This window comes from Malus sylvestris, chromosome 15 (genome assembly GCF_916048215.2).
Source record: "Malus sylvestris chromosome 15, drMalSylv7.2, whole genome shotgun sequence".
In the NCBI taxonomy this organism is placed as follows: Eukaryota; Viridiplantae; Streptophyta; class Magnoliopsida; order Rosales; family Rosaceae; genus Malus; species Malus sylvestris.
The window spans coordinates 14,466,373-14,489,332 of NC_062274.1; the positions used below are offsets into that span (position 1 = coordinate 14,466,373).

The 22,960-nt window shown below is 37.7% G+C and overlaps 3 protein-coding genes, 1 long non-coding RNA gene and 1 pseudogene across 6 annotated transcripts; 4 read left to right on the forward strand and 1 right to left on the reverse strand.

Annotated features, from left to right (window-relative positions):
* Positions 1-882: 882 nt before the first annotated feature.
* LOC126601577 (transcription factor IIIA-like) lies at positions 883-3,443 on the reverse strand. 3 transcript variants are annotated; one of them, XM_050268308.1, is made up of 8 exons: positions 3,200-3,348; positions 2,869-3,000; positions 2,556-2,722; positions 2,294-2,441; positions 1,923-2,208; positions 1,594-1,832; positions 1,332-1,475; positions 883-1,213 (listed from the first exon to the last, which is right to left on the reverse strand). In XM_050268308.1, the coding sequence occupies exons 3-8, from the start codon at positions 2,651-2,653 to the stop codon at positions 1,037-1,039; spliced, it is 1,092 nt and encodes a 363-aa protein (XP_050124265.1). In that variant the 5' UTR covers positions 2,654-2,722; positions 2,869-3,000; positions 3,200-3,348; the 3' UTR covers positions 883-1,036. The 3 variants fall into 3 exon arrangements, with proteins under 3 accessions (XP_050124265.1, XP_050124264.1, XP_050124263.1); XM_050268307.1 differs by lacking the exons at positions 2,294-2,441; positions 2,556-2,722 and having other exon boundaries at positions 3,200-3,443; XM_050268306.1 differs by lacking the exons at positions 2,294-2,441; positions 2,556-2,722 and having other exon boundaries at positions 2,869-3,003; positions 3,200-3,443.
* Positions 3,444-4,456: 1,013 nt separating this feature from the next.
* LOC126601580 (uncharacterized) lies at positions 4,457-7,318 on the forward strand. The gene is made up of 3 exons (XM_050268309.1): positions 4,457-5,095; positions 6,004-6,075; positions 6,887-7,318. Exons 1-3 carry the CDS (start codon positions 4,517-4,519, stop codon positions 6,887-6,889), a joined length of 654 nt encoding a protein of 217 aa, XP_050124266.1. The 5' UTR covers positions 4,457-4,516; the 3' UTR covers positions 6,890-7,318.
* Positions 7,319-11,810: 4,492 nt separating this feature from the next.
* LOC126601575 (putative pentatricopeptide repeat-containing protein At1g69350, mitochondrial) lies at positions 11,811-15,946 on the forward strand. The gene is made up of 2 exons (XM_050268304.1): positions 11,811-12,202; positions 12,855-15,946. The coding sequence occupies exons 1-2, from the start codon at positions 12,168-12,170 to the stop codon at positions 15,454-15,456; spliced, it is 2,637 nt and encodes an 878-aa protein (XP_050124261.1). The 5' UTR covers positions 11,811-12,167; the 3' UTR covers positions 15,457-15,946.
* A 1,820-nt stretch (positions 15,947-17,766) lies between these two features.
* On the forward strand, positions 17,767-18,593 carry LOC126601583 (uncharacterized). The gene is made up of 2 exons (XR_007615764.1): positions 17,767-18,179; positions 18,315-18,593. It is a non-coding gene; the product is annotated as an uncharacterized LOC126601583 (long non-coding RNA).
* Positions 18,594-22,132: 3,539 nt separating this feature from the next.
* LOC126601582 (UDP-N-acetylglucosamine transferase subunit ALG14-like) lies at positions 22,133-22,722 on the forward strand (annotated as a pseudogene).
* The last annotated feature ends 238 nt before the right edge of the window (positions 22,723-22,960 follow it).

Sequence of the window (22,960 nt, forward strand, 5' to 3'; positions counted from 1 at the left end):
TCAATCTCCTTGATGATCTTCTCATTATCATATCCAAGTAAATACAATATAATATTTTAAAGGGGCCTTTTGAACTAAATGTTGGTCAAAAATCACTCGACCATAATTATAATTACACAACTAAATATTGAATTTGACATATTAAAAGTTAATAGTTGATGCCAAATTTCATACCATTTTATGTTAGACAGGTCAAAAACGTAATGGGATCAATTTTTCATTATATTGAAAGGAACTAAACATTAAATCTATTATAATCCTAACTCAACTTTGAACCTTTTTGTGACTAAGAAAGAAAAGCTTTAAATGTCAAGGGGGTTGCAAATAAGGACGGATGCACATTGGGACCAAGGTGGTCCTAGGATCAGGATCACCCGCAAACCAAGAAACAAGCATGTGGAAGTTCTCGGGCTCCGAATGTTTGGTAGTCTCTTTTGTGCTCACTTAGTGTTTGGTGTAATGACTGTTAAGCATATCTCAGTAACACTCGACCGATTGCATCGACAACACTCAACAAATACTCTTGATAACACTAATCAGATTGCTTCGAAAAATAACGATATCTGTTAACATATATGCAACATGATTCGGCCAACATAAACGGCAAGCCTACATCAACAGCCGGAGGTAGTATGGAGGACAATCGAGAAGCAGAGAAAGGGGGCGGCAAAAAGGATCGAGTTATCGCGCCCAAACCAAGGGCGGCACGACGTAGTGAATCTGTAAAGGATGTGACTGCTGCCCTGGAGAGGGAACCTCAGATGTCGAGGTTCTACTCTGATGCATCGCTTGTTCGAACGAATTCAAACAGTAACAGCGCTGGTGAATAATCTAAAAAGTACGAAACATAGTGCAATCCTCACCATGATTGTTTACCAAGACTTCGTTAAATACAGAAATGCTATATATATTTATTGTTGAGATTCATTACACCATCCAACATCCAAATCTCGTGTTGAGAAATTCCTAATTCCTAAAGCTTTCACTCTCATAGGTTAGTATGCGTGTCTGGTCATTTTAACTAGAACGCCACGACTCAATTCTCATCCTCCGCGTCTTGTGAGAGCAACCAGGAGAGGTACTCAGGCTCCAGGCCCAACTGAGCCGGTGGAGTCACCCGTTTTCGTAAGAGCATTTCTATGGTGGGACACTTCCTCTTACGGCCGCCCCTTGGCCTTGACTGGAATTGTTCATCAGCCTCTACGAAATCCCCCTGCAAATCAAAATAATGTTCCAAATATGAATTTGTAATGTGGCATTTTCCCGGAAAGATGCTTATCTGAAAATCCATACATGGAAAGGGTATTGAATGCTCCAAGAACAAAACTCACATAGGCATAAACATGGCGTCCAGTCTTCTCATGGTTATCCCTCACATGCTTGTATGCAAATCTCATGCCACACCCCGAAAAGCTACAGGCAAAAGGTTTATCTTCAAGGTGTACAGCCTTGACATGTTGAGTGAGATTTGATTTCTGCAAATGTCCAGCCAAAACCCGAAAAGGAGTCAAAAATAACCATGGCAACACAGAATAACAAACAATAAATTTTCTGTACCAAAATAATGCAACCAATCCAAAGGCTGCAACTTACAGTCGAAAATGTGTGAAGACAACCCTTGTAACTGCATTTAATTCTCTCAACTGAAGGCGCTCCTCCTTTATGGGTGAGTAGATGCCTTTTGATGTTCCTTTTCAACTTTTTGGAACCACATATCTCACACGTAACATGTTGGTGGCAGGACAGGATATGGTCCTTGAGGCATTGGTCATTGGTAAAATATTTCATACAACCTGCTTCAGAGCAGAATGCCTCCACTGAATCCATATGAACTACAGAAATGAAGGATATTGTCTTTAGTTTGCAATTCACATAGTGCCGAAAACATAAATAAGGATTTAGAATTTAGAAATGAAAGCTACCATGAGAACTCTCATGCTTCCGCAACTTCGAAGCAAATAAAAACACCTTTCCACAACCAATTTCCTGGCACACATGCTGCTTCTGACCTCTTCCAACATAGGTGCCATCCTCACTATGAAGTTCTTTAACATGCCTGCTCATGTTACCTTGGCAAACAAATCCACGATTACAGTTCTCAATTGGACACTTAAAGAGTTTCCCTTGGTGCTGAAGAAGGTGGCGATTTAAGTGGTCTTTTCTTCTGAAGCTGGAACGGCAATCATCCACCGAACAAACATATGGCCTCTGTACAGAATAAGCTAACATAAATAATGAACCAATAAACACAATTCCAAAACCCAAATGAACACGAATTCAAATCACATATTACGTGATTGAGGATCGCTTGATGGAGCTTCACAGGAGGTCTCCCACCTGTTACTGGTCCATTCAAGTCAAACGCTCTCGCATTTTGGAGTTCTTGATTGGGATCCAATGCTTCACGTTGTCCAATGGATACTTCATTAAAATGTTGATTCCTGCAAAATTTCTAACTTCAACCGATGCAAACATAACGAAAACTTCATACAAAAGTAAAGAGAATAAGCTAAAGCGAATTCACAAACAAACTACGCATGTTCAAGCATTCAAACCTCAAACTGAAAGGTACGTGACTGAGGCTCGCTTGATGGAGCTTCACAGGAGGTCTCCCACCTGATACTGGTCCATTCAAGTCAAAAACCTCTCGCATTTTGGAGTGCTTTGTGTGGGATCCAATGCGTCACGCTATCCAAAAGATAGCTCTTAAAAATATCGATGCCTGCAAAACTTCATTCTTAAATTGTTGCAAACATGACGTAAACTTCATCGAAAAAGTACGGAAAGCTATAGACACAATCAACTCATATGAAACTATCACAAACACGTAAAAGCTAAGAACCTTTGAATTCGATAGCAATCAAATACCTCAAGGGAGTGGCTTTGAATGTGTTGCTTCAAATGTGCAGGTTTTTTGAAAGTAGCACCACATTCTTCGCAAGTATTACATTTTTCCTTCTCTCCTTCCCCTTCCCCACCAGCCTCTTTTGCCATATCCATCTGCTACAGCATATAAGAAAACAGCGAAAAACTAAATAAAAATAAACACAATCAATCTGAATAAAACCCAAAACTTCAAATTTCGATTAAAATACAAAAACCAAATCGACCCACAACAGTAAATCCCTCGAATTCAAAAAACCAAATCGTAAAAATTCATAATTTGATAAAAAAAGAAAAAAAAGACGGGATTGGAAACCTTGTGGTGATTGAGGATGTGAGAAGCGATCAGAGTCTCTTTGAAGCGGCAGATCCCGCAGAATTCACAGTAATATCGCCTTATGTCCTTGAAAACTGGCACTTTCTGATCTGCTTCTCTGTTATCCATTGATTTCTCCAACTCTCTCTCGACTCTCTCACTCTCACCCGCCAAATTCATCAGGCAACCGCCGTTTGGTTTTGCCTTCTGGAAGTCTGATTTTCTAGGGTTTTTGTATTAGCAAGGGATATACGCTATTGCCGCATCTTACTATACGACCGCCAATCAAAAAATAAGTTTTAGACATATTGCAAAAAGAGCACCTAGTTTTTCCATTTTTGTGCATTTACCACTTAAGCTTTGTTTTTTCTTTTTTCTAGAAATTATCACCAAAAACGATAAAATAACACTTAGCAACTAGAATAATTATGTTTAATTTCATTATGTGACTTATATGAACTGGAAAAAAAAATAGAGGATATTCTATTTAATATTTCTGCTCTTTCAACCGGAAAAAACATATATATAATAGAGTTACAAATAGAAATAAGTTTGTGTTATTTGTTATTTTTCTCTAGAGTAAACTGACGATTTGTCTTATGAACTATCATTTAATTTTCGATTATCTCTTTGAACATTTTAATTGAAAAATTAAGAACTTAAACTAATTTTTTTGGCCGATTTGTCCCTTGTTGTTAATTTTTCATTCATTCCATCCAAATTTCTGTTAAATGGAAGCATGTGCACACGTCAAGGTAGTTTGGTACTTCATTTTGTAACACAATTGAAAACCTTATATTTCTAAAATATAAACCTATGCAAGTATGTGTGATTTTATAGGTTTTGTATCTAAAGGTCTAGCGAAGTGACGCTTTTGTCCACAAAAGAGTCACATGGTGTATTTGTGATAAAAGTTAACGTTAATTTGGATGAAATCTATGAAAAACTAACGCTAAGGGGGAAATCGGCCAATAAAAATTAGTTTAAGTTCTTAATTTTTCAATTAAAAAGTTCATGATTAAAATTGAAAGTTAAGTGATAGTTCAAAAAGTAAATTGGCAGTTTAGCCTTTTTCTCTATACGAGGGAAAATTGTACCAAAGTGAAAAATGTCCTGGGTCGCATGTGCAAATTGGCCTAATATTGGGGGGTCCTGGGTTAATGATCGGTTAAGGTCCACTTGGACGGCGTCGATCGTGCCACGTAATCTATGGCCCACCAAATCAACAACCTAATATTTTGCGTAGAAAATAAACGGGGAAAAAGCCAAAGAAACTCTGTTAAGTCGTCGTCGCGTCTTTACGCTGTTCCAGCAAACATGGCCTCCTCCAAGAGCGAGTACGTATTCTACGCGCCGATCCCGTCTGGCCCCTACAACCCCCAACCTCAGCAAAACGTCGTCGTTCTAACTCATTACCGCCCCACTCCCGACTACTGCTGCCGACGCTCTCTCCGCCTCTACATCTCAATCACCACCTCCCTCCTCCTCCTCTCCGCCGCCGCCTTCTTCCTCTACCCCTCCGACCCCACCGTCCAACTCGCCCGAATTAGCCTCAACCACGTCCGAATCAACGCGGCCCCCAAGCCCACTCTCGACCTCTCCTTCTCTCTCACCATCAGAGTTCGAAATCGCGACTTCTTCTCTCTGAATTACGACTCGCTCAAAGTTACGGTGGGGTACCGCGCGAGGGAGCTAGGGTTTGTGAGCTCCGACGGAGGGCGCGTGAGGGCCAGAGCATCGTCGTACGTGAACGCCACACTCGTGATCGACGGGCTCGAGGTCCTCCACGACGTGTTCTACTTGCTTGAAGATTTCGCCAAGGGGGTTATTCCCTTTGATACTGATACGGAGGTGGATGGAAGTTTGGGGCTTTTGTTCTTCAAGATTCCGATCAAGGTAAACTTGCTCTTGATGCAATGTAGAGTCTTTTACTTCGAATTGATTCAATGTAGAAGCTTTTCTCTGGAATTGGTTCTGTCTGATATTTGTTTGAACATTGAGAGGAAGAGATTAAATTTTTTATTAGAATCTGTATCTATTTGGGAATTTTTTAACGAAAGTTGCAAACACTCCGTTTATGTAGTCTTCGAATTTTCGTATTTATAAGAAATTCTGAGTTTTGCTATCAGAGAGTTGGGAAATTGTGTAAGAAGTGTTATAACTAGTTCACATTTTTCACTTCTCATTTGGTTGACTGATTTCGCCTTTACTGTTCTTGAGGCTCGTAAAGTTTTCTTCTTTATTTAATTTAGTAGTTCATAGGATCAACTTTGCAAGAGCAGTTTGAGACATCCAGCATTGTTGAAATTTGATTTACTTCTAGTTTGGTCAATCATTTAGGAAATGAGTTGAGAGGAAAGGTGCCGATAAGTTCTTGTATATGCACTCATGATTGGTGCAGAGGGCTACTTGTTTACCCCCAAATTATTTTGTGTTGGAAAAGAAAGAGGAACAATTGTGTGTACTTTTCATTGATGCATAGTATGTGATATAGTGCTGCTGCTAGTAGAAATAAGATTCTGATCCAAACCGTAGAGTTACAGGAAGCCCAGATTTGGTAGGTGAAAGATCGGTACAAACAAATGGGCACATAAGGATAGAGTGACTGTTGCTATCTGCTAACAGATTTATCACTTTAGAAAAGATACATGTGAAATCCTGCAATTGAATAAGGGTGAGATGGTTGAGGTGGACATTGATTATGTTGTGCTTCACTTCACGCTTAACCACTCTATCGTGCATCTTAGATTAGATGTTAAATCTTGCTTTCTAATATTCTAATTATGATCTTTAATGGTAATCAGGCGAGAGCATCATGTGAAGTATATGTAGGTACAACCAATCAAACAGTTGTTCGTGAAGACTGCTACTCTAAGGTGAGGATTTTCTTTTCTTTCTTTAACTAATCTCAAACTCTGCAAAAATCTCTATAGTCCATGCGACATATTCATTTCCTATTCTCACGTCAATTTCGTATATTTGGAAGCTCCATCCTCCTGTGCTATAGTTAGTCCTGACAGATTGATAAAATTCATTCTTCTTGCACTGTAACCACAAATAGAAAAGTGCTATTCACACACCCATTTTTACCTCCCATGGACCCCTGTTAAGTTTTGGCCAATGATATTCTTCAGTTCATATGATCCGACGGCCGAAAATTGAGAGGTGTGTGAGTAGTAAAAATGGGTGTGTGGATAGCACTACCCCACAAATATTGTCTTAATTTCTTGGCGAGGTTTATCCTTTGGCTCTACCCAATTTGTTTAGAGGCTTAGTTCATCTAGAAGCCTGGTTTACACCAGTTCCTCATAGTAATGTGTCGTTTCATTTGGTCTTGAGGTTCACCCTCCTTATCAACAAAGAATCGGTGATACGTTGACATGAATTTGCTTTCTTTGGGCCAGAGTCCTCTTACATTTTGTGCCAAATTCCTCGTGCATCTTTAGAAAATAATGAAATTAAATCCAATCAACTCAACGATAGAGTTGTGCCGTCTGGTGACTAAAGTTGCTTTATACTATTTAACGAAAGAAGTTTTCAAATATTAGTGTCTGTGGATGTGTCCTTGACCTGCATATGAGAATGTTACCTGCAAGAATTTTCTGATATACTGCTGATTCTTGCAGTATATCCTCTAATTTGGATGTCATAATAGCCTTGATTAACTACCTTATTTGATTCTTGCAGTGAAATCAATGGAGTTTTACTGCTGTATAACCTCTAATTTGGATGCTAAAGTCGAAGATCGAGTTCAAATTGATCACAGACAGCATGTAGAATGTGAACAGGGTGTGCTTGATTATGCAATCAACGAAGCTTGAATAGCAAAAGAAAATCATTAGATGAAAATCCCAGTGGGGAAGGCTTTTACTTGTTTCACTATACTCTGTAAAATTTGGTTCCTCAGTCAACTTCGCAGTCGAGACGTGTCAATTTTAACAAAGGATCCAACGTCGGTGGATGCTATGAAATCTCGAATTATCAATGTCATTTTCATAAGCACGCTGTGGAGTATGGACCAACAAATGCAATAATGTAGACTGTCAACGTTGGGGTAGAAATTGGTTTGAGGAAATTGATTTGATGGCTAGAGTTTTCCTCTATGCACCCGAATTTAAATTCTCGCTATATAAATTTGTTTTGTCATCGACGGCAGGACAGTCGAATGCAATAAAAAATAAACCGTTAGAAATGGGAAATAAAAAAGACATAATTATTATTATGCACAAATTACTTCATGCATAAGTTGAGAGAAAAACAGATCGCCCGTATATATGATCATCTTTTCCCCTTAATTTGTACTAATATAATGGAACTAATTAATTACTCGACATATTTCCTCTCAACTTCCGACCACCGCCCCAGACATACTCAGCACGGTGTTGCCTACACCGGAACGACCCCGGATGCCGCGTCGGCGAGCACAAGCACCGCCTTGTATCGCCGCCACCTCCAGCAGCAGCCTCTCCAACCCTTCTGGCCGCAGCTGCAGCCGCATGCAGGTTCACTGCCGTCTCTACCGCCACATACGCCTCCAGAAGAAGCCACCTGCGATGCTGCTGTAGCACGGCCAAGCCTCTCACTCTCCGTCTCACCGAATTAGGCACGCCTGAAGGGTGACACATAATTTCTAGCCTCCAATTCCAGAAAACTGAATTACAAAACAAAATGTTAATTTGGAAAATTGAGAGCAGATTGAGAAATTGAGAGCAAAGGAATGTGGGAAGGGAGGTAGCTACAGAATTATACGGAGGAATAAGAATATATTTATAAGAGGGGAAGATGGCTAAGCCAAGTTAATTTGGCGTGAAAAGAAGGTAGATTTTCGATATGATTCCCGGGAAAGGAGCTACAATTTTTGCTTTTAAATGATGCTTTAATTCTTGAGGAGGAGTTTGTGATGGTTAAGGTATGAGAGGTTGTATCAGAGCCCAGGCAAGCCACGGCTGGACTAGTTGAGTCGTTGTCTGTTATCGATAGACTTGTATATATATAACACGTGTATATTGTTATCGATAAACTCATAAGGATAATATATCGGTACGTAAGTTTCGATACGATTGTAACAAACACAAGTCTCGATACTTACGTACCGATATATTATCCTTATGAGTTTATCGACATCGTAAGTTTCGATACGATTGTATCGATACATAAATTTTGAAACGAATATATCACTATTTAAGTTTTGATACAAAAATCTCGTTATATAACTATAGTATATACATAGCCACATAGGTACATACAATGCATATATATAGAGAAATTCACACATAATGATATATAACTTTTCATATTATAGGGACGTAATAATAATCATCAAATAATATTTTTATTGTTTATGTGAATCAATATATAACCTACATACAAAAAGCTCAATAATTACTACAACCTAATTAATATTGGAATGTTACAATTAAATGTCAAGAACTATAGTTAGTTTTTAGCCACTTAATACTGAGGTATAGTGATATTTTTCTTCACTTATAAGTAAGAAGTCTTAAGTTCAATTCTCATAAAAAACGAAGTTGAACCATATTATTAAGGGTGCATTTTTGCTCACCCACATTAACTTGGGTGTATGCTCACCACACATCTCCAAGCTTGCCAAGTGTCCCCTTGCCTTAACCCTGGTTAATTGTGATTTAATTACTCTTTATTAATTTAATAAAGAAATAAAAATAAACTAAAAATAGACAAATAAAAAACCGTATGCAACTCACCTCCCGAAGCGTTTATTCAGTTCCAAAGAAATTGTCCTCCTCCACCAAATCATCCATGGCGTTTCGAATCACAGAAATTATCTCCTAATTGTAATTTTATTTAGGGAGACTTTGGATGCGGTCCTTAGTCATGAATATTCTTTGATTGAAACCTTGTTAGTTTTTAATTTTTGATTGAGATCCCTGAAATTAATGTGATAATTTATTTCTATGTACGTTACTATTTTTTTAAAATTAAAAATTAGAAATTTTAGTTGTTTATATAAATGAGATTTAAAATAAAAAACCATAATTTGTGGGATTAAAAATATTAAAATATAATCTACTATTGTGTGTGTGTAAACATGGGTACATTCATCAAAATTAACCAAAAAAATCAAAACATGGGTACATTCTTCAAAATCACAAAAAAAAAAAAGATATTAGGCTTAATAACATTAGTAAATTTCTTCGGTTAAACTTGACATAGATACATTTTAAAATCAAAGAAAAAAGAATGTACCCATATAAGTTTAAAAATGGATTAGAAAAAAATTGAATAGATTTTATATTAAAAAATGGTACATTTTACATATAACAATTTTGTATATTTAAGAATGAGTACATTTTAAGATTAAAAAGTTTTACATGAAAGGGTACATATAATTAGCATGGGTACATTCAGCAAAATAAAAAGTACAAATAAAAAAAAATATGGGTAGAAATACAAATAAACTTTAAAAAATATGGGCACAAAAAGAAATTAATATATGGGTACAAATTAAAATTGAAAAGAAAATTGGTACAAATTAAAAAAAATTACATATTAAAAATGGATACAAACTAAAACTAAAAATATATGATAAAAAATTTAGTCATAAATATAAATATACTAATTGTAAAATTTTTAACATTAAATGAATATATTTAGAAATAAAAAATATTTAATTATTGAAATAATTAATGATTTAATAATACCAAGGACCTTGATCAAAAATTAAAAATGAATAGGATTTTAATCAATAGAGTAGTCAAAGGAAGGATAAGAACCTAATTTTTCCTTTTATTTATGTATAATATTCTATTGGAAATTGCTCGAGCATTTAAAGCACCAACGACGACCCTTTATTCCTCTCACTTGTTATCTGCTTCCTCCCACCTATCACCACCCCACGCCAACCACCCACAATTTGGAACAGTCTTCTGGGTACAAATTTTCTTCACTTATCTGTGCATCTTTGCTTCGGGTGAATGGAGGCAACCTGTGCTCCTTTCTCACGATGTCGATGGACTTCACCCCGTCAAATCAATTCACCCATTCCTCTTTAAATTTGTATTATAATTTGAGATTTTAGATTTGGGATGTTCGCCCAAATGACAGAAAAGGGGGAAAAGGGACAGAGGAGAGAGATGGGAGGGGGGAGGAAGAGGGGAGATGGACAGTTGAGATACAAATATTGATTAAAAAGTTTAAAGATAAATGTTAAGATGATTATTAATGCATTATTATAGTAAAATATTAATAACAAATGAAAATGTTAACCAGGATTAAAGCAAGGGGACACTTGGCAAGCTTGGAGATGTGTGGTGAGCATACACCCAAGTTAATGTGGGTGAGCAAAAATGCACCCTATTATTAAGGCTAGTCCAGTGTGAGGTTTATCCCACTTCTTACCCCCTCAATGTAAATACTATCGTTTGTTAATAAAAATAAATATAATTCTAAAGGAAAAAAACATATATATATATATATATATATATATTTATTTATTTATTTTTTTTTTTTTTTGTTTTGTTTTTGTTTATGAGTGATGCTAAGCAAACTATTTTTGAGATTGTATTTTATAGAAGATATGATGTTAGGAAGGGATCAGGATCCTCTCCTGAGCAAAGAGTGAAGATTCTCCTGACCAAGGCCATCGGGCCGTTAAAATTTTATCTAACGACTACAAACATAGGTCTCTCTAAAAGTTATAATAATTGTAGCCGTTGAATAAAATTTCAACGGCCCGATGAGTTTGGTCAAGAGGATCCTCACCATTCGCTCAGGAGAGGATCCTGATCCATTAGGAAGGACGGTTGGAATCTCTATCTAAATCATTAATAAAGGAAGTTAATCATCACCCTATAACATATAGTTGATAAAATATAGTTTTTAAAAAAAGTAGTTTTCCTAGTTTTTTCATTCTCGCAAAACTTAAGTCGTATCATGTAAATTGTTTTCTATAAATAAACACCAAACCTAATGAAACAACTTTTATATTATATGTTCCAACTGGTCCACCAGAAAGAGACGTGGTGAATAAGGATCCTTTTCAAAGAGGATCCGGAGATTTTCCAATCGTGTTTGTTTATCGTAAATTGTACAACTAATTTTTATCATGTATTGTTTATATTCAATTTTAAATAAAAAATTTAGAATAATTTATGACCGTACGATATACGATAAGTAGATATAATTAAAGGATTTTCAAAATCTTCACAAAGAGAATCAAGAGAGGATTCTCATTTCAACTTTCACATGGATTAGATGCTACAAGTACTTTCATTATCTTTTAAAGTCTGCCACGTGGGATACACTTGTCCTTTTCTATGGTCCGTCATTTGTGAATGTCACGTGATCAACCAGGACGATTCAATTGAAAGTTAGGAAGTGCAAAAGGGTTGTATTAAAAGGAAACAGAAAAAGAATAAATCTGAATGTGCTTCATGCATGCTTTTTACACTGCACCAAAGATTTTTTGGTTAAAGGAGGAAAAGAGAACCACTTAAGAAGAGATGTTTTTAATATGACGGAAACACATAGTAGTACACTATTAGGGGATAGGAATACAAAATACTTCTAAGCCGAAGTTAGTTCTGTCCATGTTGGTGGTAGGATTCGAATTTCTAAATAAGACGACGAATGAGGTGATCAAAACTCAGAGTAACACGTGGCAGCATCTAAGCCTTCATTAAGGGCATTACTGTCAATTTCATCGTTTCTTTCTTCCTCACTTGTGGTTTACTTCGCACGTGTCTGAAATCCACTCTGGTTCGCGCTAAACCCTAGCACGCCTTTCTTCTTCCTCCACCGGTAGAGGGCTGGAGCATCCACATCCGACCCAAAATTATCGGAAGTTACAGTATGTTCGGGTCCGGATCCTACTCCGACGTGTACAGAGCCCTCCGAATCTTCGTCAACCTTAATGTGAGGTCCGCGGCTACCAGTCGGCGTTACGAGAAATCGAAGCCCTCCGCCGCCTTTGATGGGTTGATGAATCCAAATGGGTTCTCGAATTATATGCATTTTTATCGAAAGGTACGTGTTTGTTCGATAAAGTTCCTCACTTTCTTGTATATTGCCATTTTAGTATGCCCGTGAGTTTCCTTTTTCTTTTGATGTTTGGATGCGATTGCAGTGCATCTGTTTGTGGGTATTTTTTATTTTTCTGGGATTTTTGTGCTTGATGTATTTGCATGGCTCTTGGGATTCATCTAACTGATAGGTGGAAAATTTGAGATGGGTTTGATTTATTTGAGATGAAATGTTTCTGAGTAGGTGGTTTTTGCAATGCAGCACGTGTGATCAGATTTTGTTTCAGTGATATATAGTGGTTAATAAGAATGTGAGGTTGCTACCATAATTCACTTGTCATGAAATCTTTGTGCATTTATAATTAATAGATCATGTTTCCATTTGTATCAAGTCGAATGACATGACTAATATGACTATGCGTCAAGTTCACTTTTGTACAGTGAGTATCTGAATACAATTTGAAAAAACTGAATTTAGATGGTTATGACATGATAAATTTTGAAGTTCATTGTCTTTTGTTTGTTAGGTTGAACCTTAGGCTTTAATTTCTCCCATCAGATTCTGAATTTTTTTTATGAAAAGTAAACTTATCTTTACTGGAAGCTGCAGTTACTTAGTAAGCTTGTAGCTTACACATTGTTATCTGACATTTCAGTGTAACGGAGAATGGTGAGAGAAAGATTGCTCATTGCCAAATCATAGAAAAACTACTTAGTCAACAATTCTTTTTACGGAATCATATAGCATCGTACTTTGAAGACATCAACGCCTTGCTTCTTTCGATGTTAAACCACCTTCACCATGCATTAAGGCAGTTTCACTTGGCTCTGCTACTCTCATGCAGCAAATATAATTACAAATCAAATCCCGCCCGAACCTTGTATCTCTCTACCACCACAACGCCTTGTACACATGCCTCACCAACTTACCCTCGTTCTGATCTCCTCATGCTCAGCTCCAACGTCCAAACCCTTCGCCAAACCAAGCAAGTTCACGCCTCTGCTCTTCTCAACGGAGTACTGCCCCACAGTGTCTCTCTATGTGCCTCCCTCATGCTCAGATACGCCACTTTCAGATCCCCAGAAACCTTTCACCATCTCTTCCAACAAACAGTCCAGCATTGTCACACTGCTTTCTTGTGGAACACCCTCATACGGGCTTGCTCCATTGCTCAAGTTAATGATAATTTTCAGGCTTATAATCAAATGGTTCGGAGCGGTGTTGGACCCGATGACTATACTTTTCCTTTTGTTCTCAAGGCATGTGCAGACCTTTTGGAGGTAAAAAAAGGGATGGAGGTTCATGGGATTGTTTTTAAAGTGGGATTTGATTATGATGTTTTCGTTGGAAATACCCTTATGTTGTTTTATGGTAATTGTGGGGATCTGAGAGATGCAAAGAGGATATTTGATGAAATGCGTGAAAGGGATGTTGTCTCATGGAATACAGTTATTGGGGTGCTTTCGGTCAATGAGTGCTACGTGGAAGCACTTGATTATTATAGAGAGATGAATTCGGCAATTGGGTTTAAGCCAAATGTTGTTACTGTTATCAGTGTGCTGCCAGTTTGTGCAGAGCTCAAAGATGAGTTGATGGTGATCCAGATTCACAGCTATGTTGTGAAGGTTGGTTTGGATCTTTTGGTGACTACTGGAAATGCATTGGTTGACGTGTATGGGAAATGTGGGAATGTGAAGGCTTCAAAACAAATTTTTGATGAGATAATTCAGAAGAATGAGGTTTCTTGGAATGCATCTATTACCAGTCTCTCTTACGTGGGGCATAATTTGGAAGCCTTAAATACATTTAGGTTGATGATTGATGTAGGGGTTAAACCAAACTCTGTCACCATTTCTAGCATGCTACCAGTGTTAGTTGAACTAGAATTCTTTGGAGTTGGCAGAGAACTCCATTGTTTCAGTGTCAGAACAGGTATTGAAACAGATATCTTCATTGCCAACTCATTAATTGATATGTATGCAAAATCAGGCCGTCCAAATGAGGCATCGAATGTGTTCCAAGAGATGGATAAAAGGAATATTGTTTCTTGGAATGCCATGATTGCTAATTTTTCTCAAAACAGGTATGAGTTGGAAGCCATTGGACTTGTGAAGCAAATGCAAGCTCATGATGCAATTCCCAACTCTGTAACCTTCACAAATCTTCTTCCAGCTTGTGCTCGTTTGGGTTCCCGCCGTCTTGGAAAAGAAATCCACGCAATGACAGTTCGCATGGGATCTGCCTCAGATTTGTTTGTCTCTAATGCTTTGACAGACATGTACGCAAAGTGTGGCTGTCTAGGTCTTGCTCGAAATGTGTTTAACATCTCCGTCAGAGATGAGATTTCTTATAATATACTTATAGTAGGTTATTCTCAAACTACTGATTGCTTAGAATCTCTGAGTTTGTTTTCTGAAATGAAGCTTAAGGGAATGATGCATGGCGTTGTTTCCTTTATGGGAGTTATATCAGCTTGCGCAAATCTAACTGCAATCAAGCAGGGCAAAGAGATTCATGGATTTTTAGTAAGAAAGATTTCTGATACTCATCTCTTTGTTGCTAACTCGCTTTTGGATTTTTATACCAAATGTGGGCGAATTGATCTTGCTGCTAAGGTCTTCTATTGCATGCCAAGCAAGGATGTAGCTTCATGGAATACTATGATTTTGGGATATGGAATGCTAGGTGAGCTTAACATTGCAATCCGTCTTTTTGAAAAAATGAGGGAAGAAGGTGTAGAATACGATTCAGTTTCATACATTGCAGTTTTGTCATCTTGTAGCCATGGAGGGCTAGTTGAGAAAGGTAAAAAATACTTTGAGGAGATGCGCACACAAAATATTGAGCCAACAGAAAAGCACTATGCTTGCATGGTTGACCTCCTTGGGCGAGCTGGCCTTATGGAAGAAGCAGCAGAACTTATTAAAGGCATGCCAATTGTACCCGATGCCAACATTTGGGGTGCTTTGCTCGGGGCATGCCGAATCCATGGGAATTTAGAGTTGGCGAGTTGGGCAGCAGAGCATCTGTTTGAGTTGAAGCCTGATCATTCTGGGTACTATATACTTCTTTCAAACATGTATGCAGAAGCTGGGAGATGGGAAGAGGTAAACAGGGTGAGGGAACTGATGAAATCAAGGAAAGTGAAGAAGGACTGTGCTATCAGTTGGGTTCAGGTTCGGGACCAGGCGCATGCTTTCATAGTTGGAGATGCAATGGAGACATTAAATTCAGACAGTTGGCTCGCAGAATCTTAGATGTTTTGACCCAGCAGAAGCAAGAAAAGAGAATGAGTGGTCAGCCATGAAAAGGAGATGTAGACAGAAGCATAAGCTGAAGTAGTTGATCAAAGCAATTCTTTGCCTCCAGAAAAAAATGAGAAGATGGGAGAGGATTTGAGAAAGCAAATAGGTGCCACAGCTTATATCGATGCAGCTCTGAGACTTGGCAGGTATATAACTTAGAAGAATTTTAAATTTAGAAAGCAATTAACTTAGAAGAATATAAAATTTAGAAAGCAATTATTTGCCTTGATACATTTGCTTGAATAAATTAGAAATATGTGGCTTAGTTTTGTCTCTCCCTCTTCAAAACTGGTAATGACTGATAGTAAATTTAATCTTACCCAAGAGACTTGTTACCCCCACCTCTTCTTTTACATAGTATAACAATGTGTTTCAATTTTATGCCAGTGCGCATTTGTCACCGGTCCAATTCATGAAAAGAAATTTGATTATTTCTTGGTTAGGTTTTGTTCCACTCATTTGGTTATCTTAAGAAGATCGTTCTTTTTCTTCCTCTCTCTTATTTTGTTCCGCATCATAACTCGCTTGCTAGATTTTCATATTGTTAGTACTGCCTCGGTTGTGTATATTTGATTCAGGTAATTATTGATTCGTGCCCATGTAATTGATGAGTTAATGAAGAATGAAAAGGAGATCAGAAACTCGAAAAAAGTACTTATCAAGTACTTTCGAGAAAAGCATTTCCAAACGGGCATGTAATCCTGACAGAGAACACAGAAAATGATCTTATTTGTGCACTCTAGAAGTGTAGATATATTGCCAATTTTTGCACGATTTTCCTTCACTCAAAGAATTCAGGGGTCCCAATGGACTCTACCTAGAGCCACAGATGGGCATATCTGAGTCGAGTTTACAGCTGGTGTGAGTGGGAGCCATGGTTTCAACGCAAAGAACAACTTTTCCATGGCACGTAATTGTATTGTGTTAGAAGAAAACTCGTAATTAACTTGTGATTAGTGGGCTGACATCTGTTTTAAGACTATTCTAATTCATAGAATCCTTCCGTTCGGCTCTGACCTTCCAATTTGGCTACGCATTCGCATTTGCTCTGGAGTTTCCTACGCATTGGAGACTTGTGTGGCGGGCTACGGGCTTCTGACCAAAAACGCAAATCCATTGCCTTGAAACGGGATTCTCTTCTCTCTCATGATACCTGCCTTTTGGAGTGATGAGGGTCCGAGTCAACACGCCGCCAACTCGGAGTCAAAGTATGACTTTTTCCTTCCAAACCAAAACAAAACCTCACACCAACGGGAAGGGATCGTTTCCTTCTAATCCATCAAATTAGGAAATCCATACTACTAAAAATTGATTCAACGGTTATAAACAAGGGGTTCACTTTAAAAGTTATAATAACTTCAGTCATTTGATCAATTTTCAACAGCACAAATCTCCTGATTTGGTAGATTAGAAACAAAAGATCCGGAGACGATCCCTTTTGCACACCAAAAACACAGAGATTCTTACACCTTTGTGAAGATATTAAAGATTAATATTATATTATTTACCCGAATGAATATTGGCGTCATATTATTTATATGAGATGTCATGGCATATTCAATGACATAATAACATATTGGTGCGTCACTGTTATATCAGCATGCAAATAAATCTGTATCTGTTTAAAATTGTAACTAGAAGGTTAAAAATATATTTGGACAATAATACGCTTCTAACAACATCTGACACTTACCAAGTTCTTTTTACAGAAACACTTCTATGAGCTAAAATACAGAACACAAAAGAAATTCAAACGGCCCTCCTTGTTGTATATTTAGGTACCGTTTGGTACGCAGACGGGACGGAACGGGACGGGACAGGACGGGACGGAACAGATGATGTAAATATTAAAAAAGATAAGGAGAAATTTTGTCATAAAATGTTATAAATTTGTATTCCACGGATGACGGATGTGGAACAAGTCGTTCTAGGGGGAAGAGGTGGAACGAAAAATCAGTCAAATTTCGTCCCATGGGACAACCCGTTCCACAGTTTTTAGGCGCACCAAACGTGGGATGAAACGGCTCGTCCCGTTCCGTCCCGTGTACCAAACGGTACCTTAATACATGGAATACAATTTGAAGTCATTAAATTCAATAATTGACATTTAACAGCTAAAAATCTCGATAATAAAATTGAGAATTGTTATTAGCATTTAAAAATTTTCATTACAAACTCTAAATTTTCTATATTTAAAAAGAAAAAACATTTGTAAGTCGTTCAAAATAAAAAATTTAAAATGTCAATGACAGTTTTCATAAAATTAAGGGGTTAATTAGTAGAAGTCTCCCACAACAGGCGCAAGTTGTACTCGTTTTCTTTTTCATCCGCTTTCCAGAGAAACCGCACATGTTGGCCGGCCCACCATGTTCCCATGTTCCCATGTTCCAAAAACCCCACCCCTCCTTACTTCCCCCGTATATAAATATAGCACCGCCAACTGTTTCCGCAGCCTCCTTCCCCTCTCCAAACGTCACCCCACCTTCTCACAGATCTTCGCCTAATCCCTCTTAATTTCCCTTTATTTTCACTAATTTTCTCTTAATTCATATTTAGCGGTCGAAAAATGAACTCAATCAGATCCTCCGCCTTCCCAATCATCGGGTTCATGTTCATGGCGCTCCTCAGCCTCGGCTACGGCCAGCAGGCGCCAGCTCCTGCTCCCACCAGCTACGGTAAGTCCATCAATTTCTTCCCTAAAAAAATCAAATTTGCAATTTTTATTGTGTTGGGTCGATCCAAAAATTTGACAACTTTATGGGTTTTTTCTGATAATTTTGTCTAATTTTTCTGGGTTCGAATTGTTGCAGGAATGGCGATCGATCAGGGAATCGCTTACACGCTTATGATGGTGGCGCTTGCAATTACGTACCTCATGCATTAAGAGATTGATTTTCTCAAATTTTCTTGGGGCAGAAAAACCGAATCAGAAATCACATTGAGCATTATTGTTGTACATCTGGTGATATTAAAAATTTTAATTCTTTTTTTTTTTTAATTTTGTGTGTGTATTTTTCTCTTATTCAGATGGAAAAATTTGCTTTGTAGTTCAAATATTAATATAAATTAATTTATTATTATTAGCTCAATATTTCTGAATTATGTCACGTTCGCTTGGAGGTTTTGGGCTGCGGCAGCCAACCTGCCCTTTCACATTGTCGCAGTCAATTCATGCCTTTTTTTTAAGTTAGTTTTAACGAAAAATTATATTTTTATATGAAAAAATTAATTCTGATATTATTTAATTTATTATTTATTTTATTTTTATCGATAAAATTTTACGTTTTTAATTATTTTCATTAGTTTTTGTTTTTTTTAAATTAGGCTGACCACACAGAGTGGGCCTCTTTGTGCTTCATCAACCTCCGTTCAGGCCTCGGTGTTTGTTTTGGACCTTACTGGATCACTGATTTTAGCCCAGGGTATTATTTTATTTTTATTTTTTAAACAAAACGATAAGCTAATAATTAGCTAGCCAGAATTAGGTACATAACTCATCACATGCATGTACAGATGTACTGCTTTTGAATTTTTGTAAGTCGGATTAGTGACCTCCTTTTGTTTGTGGCATTGCTTACTAATTCACAATTTGGTAAGGGAGTTGGATCGAGGAGTCAAAATCTGAATTGTTCATGTTTACTTACAATGAACGAAATTCCAAACTAGAGTTTAATTCTCATTCCTAACATATTCTTCGTTTACTAACGCATAATATTTGGAAGAAGAAAATAAAAAGTGGTGGATTATTTACATTATTCCGTAACATTCCCATTTCCGAAATTTTAGCAAACATGCCCAAAATGAAACCAAATTACCAACTTTAATTCCACGTATTGGGTCTTATTTGTGTTTCATTCCCAAATGGTTAGTAAGCACATAAATAATCCGTTATCAAGATTTAAATCTTTATTTTTATCGCAATTACAAATAACTGCACGTGTCAAAAACTCACAAGTGAAGACAAACCCATGTCAAGGTTTACGGAATTGGATCCGCTCCGGACCTTAGTGTCCGGAGTATAGAGATCAATTCATCTGGGCTGCACAAATTGAATTCAACAATCTCCATTAACTTATTTTTCTGGCCCACCACACAAAATCAACAACTTTGATTTCTTTTAGACACCAATCAACAACCTAGATGATTTGATCCTTAGACTCCGAATATTAAAGTCCTAAGCGGATTCAATTCCAGGTTTAACCTCATTGTCTTAATTTGATTAGCAGTAACTAAGAAAACGACATGTCAATTGTTGGTCGAAGAATACGATAAACTGAACAAACATATGCACAATCCCAAACCACATAAAACCAAAATCATGACGAAACTGTGCAACTTTTCAATTTACAATTGAAAAGTTGAAAACGCACTATCTAATTATTATTATTTTATTTTTTTCTAATCTAAAATGTATCTTATGAATGGCGCTGTAAATTAAGGATTACTATATAAAAAGTAAACAAATAGAAATAATGAATCATAAACAAATTTCCTAATTTTTCTGTTTTCCCTTTCAAATTTTTTAAAGACTTTCTCAACTTAAAAGACAAAACTTAAAGAAATAAATGGTTATCGCTGCACTTCAACAAAATTCTGAGGATGATATGTCTCCGCCGGGGCATGTGATTAACGATGCTAGACATTTTGTGCACTCAATCGCCCACTCGTGACTGTCTTTTCACCAAACGGGAGGCTAACAAGGTTGCACACCGCTTGGCTCGGTAGGTTCTTTTTATGGATGGACAAATAGTTCGAGGGAATCTATGATATTATCAGTGATCTTATGTTTGAAGAAAGTTTAGACTTGTAATTGTATGGCGTGTGATGTCTTATTTTCTTAGATCGAGTTGAAATCCAGTTTTTATCAAAGTCTATGCATGCACCTGTTCTTTTTTTTATACGTATACTAATGTAGTGAATAAGGAGTTTATTCAATGGGGCTTTTGGTATTTTGGTGTTCATCCATTCCGTTAATTATTAATTTGAGATTCATGTATCTTAGGTTGTGATTTAATGTTTTGTAGTAATTTTGATGCATTGTAAGTTGTGTTTTAAATTAAGTGGCTAGATGGAACAATTGTCATTTAATATGTTTCAGTGGCTTAGGGAGTTGTATTTGCATTGATGAAGATGTTTTGGCACACTAGTATATTAGGGAGGGAGTTTGATATGCTAAAAGAGACAATTTGGAATTATAATTTTATGGTAACGAAGAATTGAGCATTGCTCTTCTATCATTTTTCTGTCAAGCCTCGTGTGTCTTTTGACATCTCCTCTATCTCTTTGTCGTTCTGCATTATATACCGTACTTTGTCAAAAAAAGTATAAGATTAAGTGCTGAAACTATTTGTTTTATACGAACGTCATTTGGACTTTTGCTAGATAGTTTTTCAATATTTAGCACTTTTTATTTTTATACAAACGTCATTTGGACGTTTGTTTGATAGTTTTTCAATATAAATCTTATACACTAAATCTTAAACTTAACATGTTTAAGAAGATAACGTTGTTTTTTATGTACCCTGTTTATACTATAGTTAGGACCTCCGTATTTAGATCTCGTACAAATACTCGGGAGATTTAAATGTAATTATGTAATAAAGGAATGGGCAAATATGTAATAAGTGAGGAACCCTTATTCTATAAAAGGACTCCTCACCCAGGCCAATTCTTAGGCCTAACCCCTCACCCTCTCAAAGCTTTGACTCTCAGAAGCTCTCTCCATCTATCTCCCTCACAAATAGAAAAATACAATATCAGTGTGGATGTAGCCCAAACATTGGGGTGAACCACGATACATCTTGTGTTATTTACATTTCTTGCAGATTCACGGTTGGATTTACGTTGTTCCAAGACCTCCGGTTTTGTGCATCAACATTTGGCGCCGTCTGTGGGAAACGACATGAACATCTATGTCGGTTCTCTCTCAATTTTTCATACCACCACCGTGAATCTGCAAAATCACAAAAATCCAAAAAACCAAATCTCTCTTTTTCCCTCTCTCTCAAGTTTGGTTTCTCAGAACAACAAACTTGTTCGCTGGGTGTAGATGATTGAGACCAAGAACCAGGCTTTATTCGCTGGGCACCTTGTTGAGCCCGAGCTCACCGACAGTTACTTTAAATGGGATGGGCTAGTCTCTTGGTGCATACAGCTTATGCGGACCGTTAAAAGGCCCGGACTAGTTTCTCTCCCCCAAACCCGCCGTCATCCGCCTTGCTTCCTGCGCATATATATACACGTGCTTTTGGCCAAAAATCCTGCAGTATTGCTGCAAAATCACCAAGCTCGTCTTCACGTCATCGACCTCTCTCCCGTCCTTCTGAGCCTCGGCGTACGCCGCCAACCAATCACCGAGCTCGTCTCCTACGACACCGTCGACGGCGTATACGACGTCGCATGATTTGAGTCCCACGATTCCCTCATAGTCGGTGCTATCGCCGACGGATCCGGCCTCCAACCCCCTTCGCTCCCTCCACGAGCACACGCGCGAGGTCAGCTCATTCAAGAATCACGCATACTGCGCCGTATGATTGGTTGGAGACGAGCTCGATGAATCTGTAGATCTGCGTTTTACTGGCGAAGCCGAAGAGCCAAGCAAGTGGCAGGGTCAACACCGACGCAAGAGATGATCAACCTGATCAACCTGTTGTCCGCCCTTCAAAAAGACATATTTACCCCCATGTTCTACATCGCAGCGCCCACTAATAACATGAGTCTTCAGAAAGCTCGACTGCTCGAAGAGAACGCCGATGAGAGTTCGAGCTCGCAGTTCATGCAGATCTACCAGAGTAGGGAAGTGGGTCAGTCCTATTTCACCTCTGTTTCGAATACTTTGATTGCTTTGGCTCATGGGCTCTAGCTAATGATCAAAATCTGACCCCAAGTGATTATGTGCAATGGGCCTAGGACTTGTGTTCCACTTTATGTAATTGCGTTCTTATTCAAGGTTGTGGGGAGTAGATGGTCGTCTGTGTTTTATGTTGAAAGTAAAACAAAGAGTGCAGCGGCTCTCCCTGAGTAGCTTGCTTCTTTACAAGTTAGGATAGCGGATCAGTTCTTTGTCCAATAGCCTCAGTTACAGAAGAAGTATCTCAGAGCTCACTATGTCGGTTGTCTCATGTAGTTGATCCGATTCTGCTGCTGCTATACGTGCTCTAACGTTCAGGTTTTCTCAATACAAATCAGGCATGAGGATTGAAAATGGGCTTGTTTCGATTCTTAGAGAGAGAAACCTGAAGGAATTATTTTGTAAAACATGTTCATTTGAGCAACATCATATAGCATGCAATTAACAATTAAAAGGTGGAATCATGCTTGTATGTACTCAAAAACAAAACATGACCATGAAATTCAAAGCCTAGTAGATTGGTGAACCAATAATCAACTCAAAAATAAGTGAGTTGAAATTAATACCTTTGTAGATTCCTCTTTGCATAAGCAAAGGCTAATCACC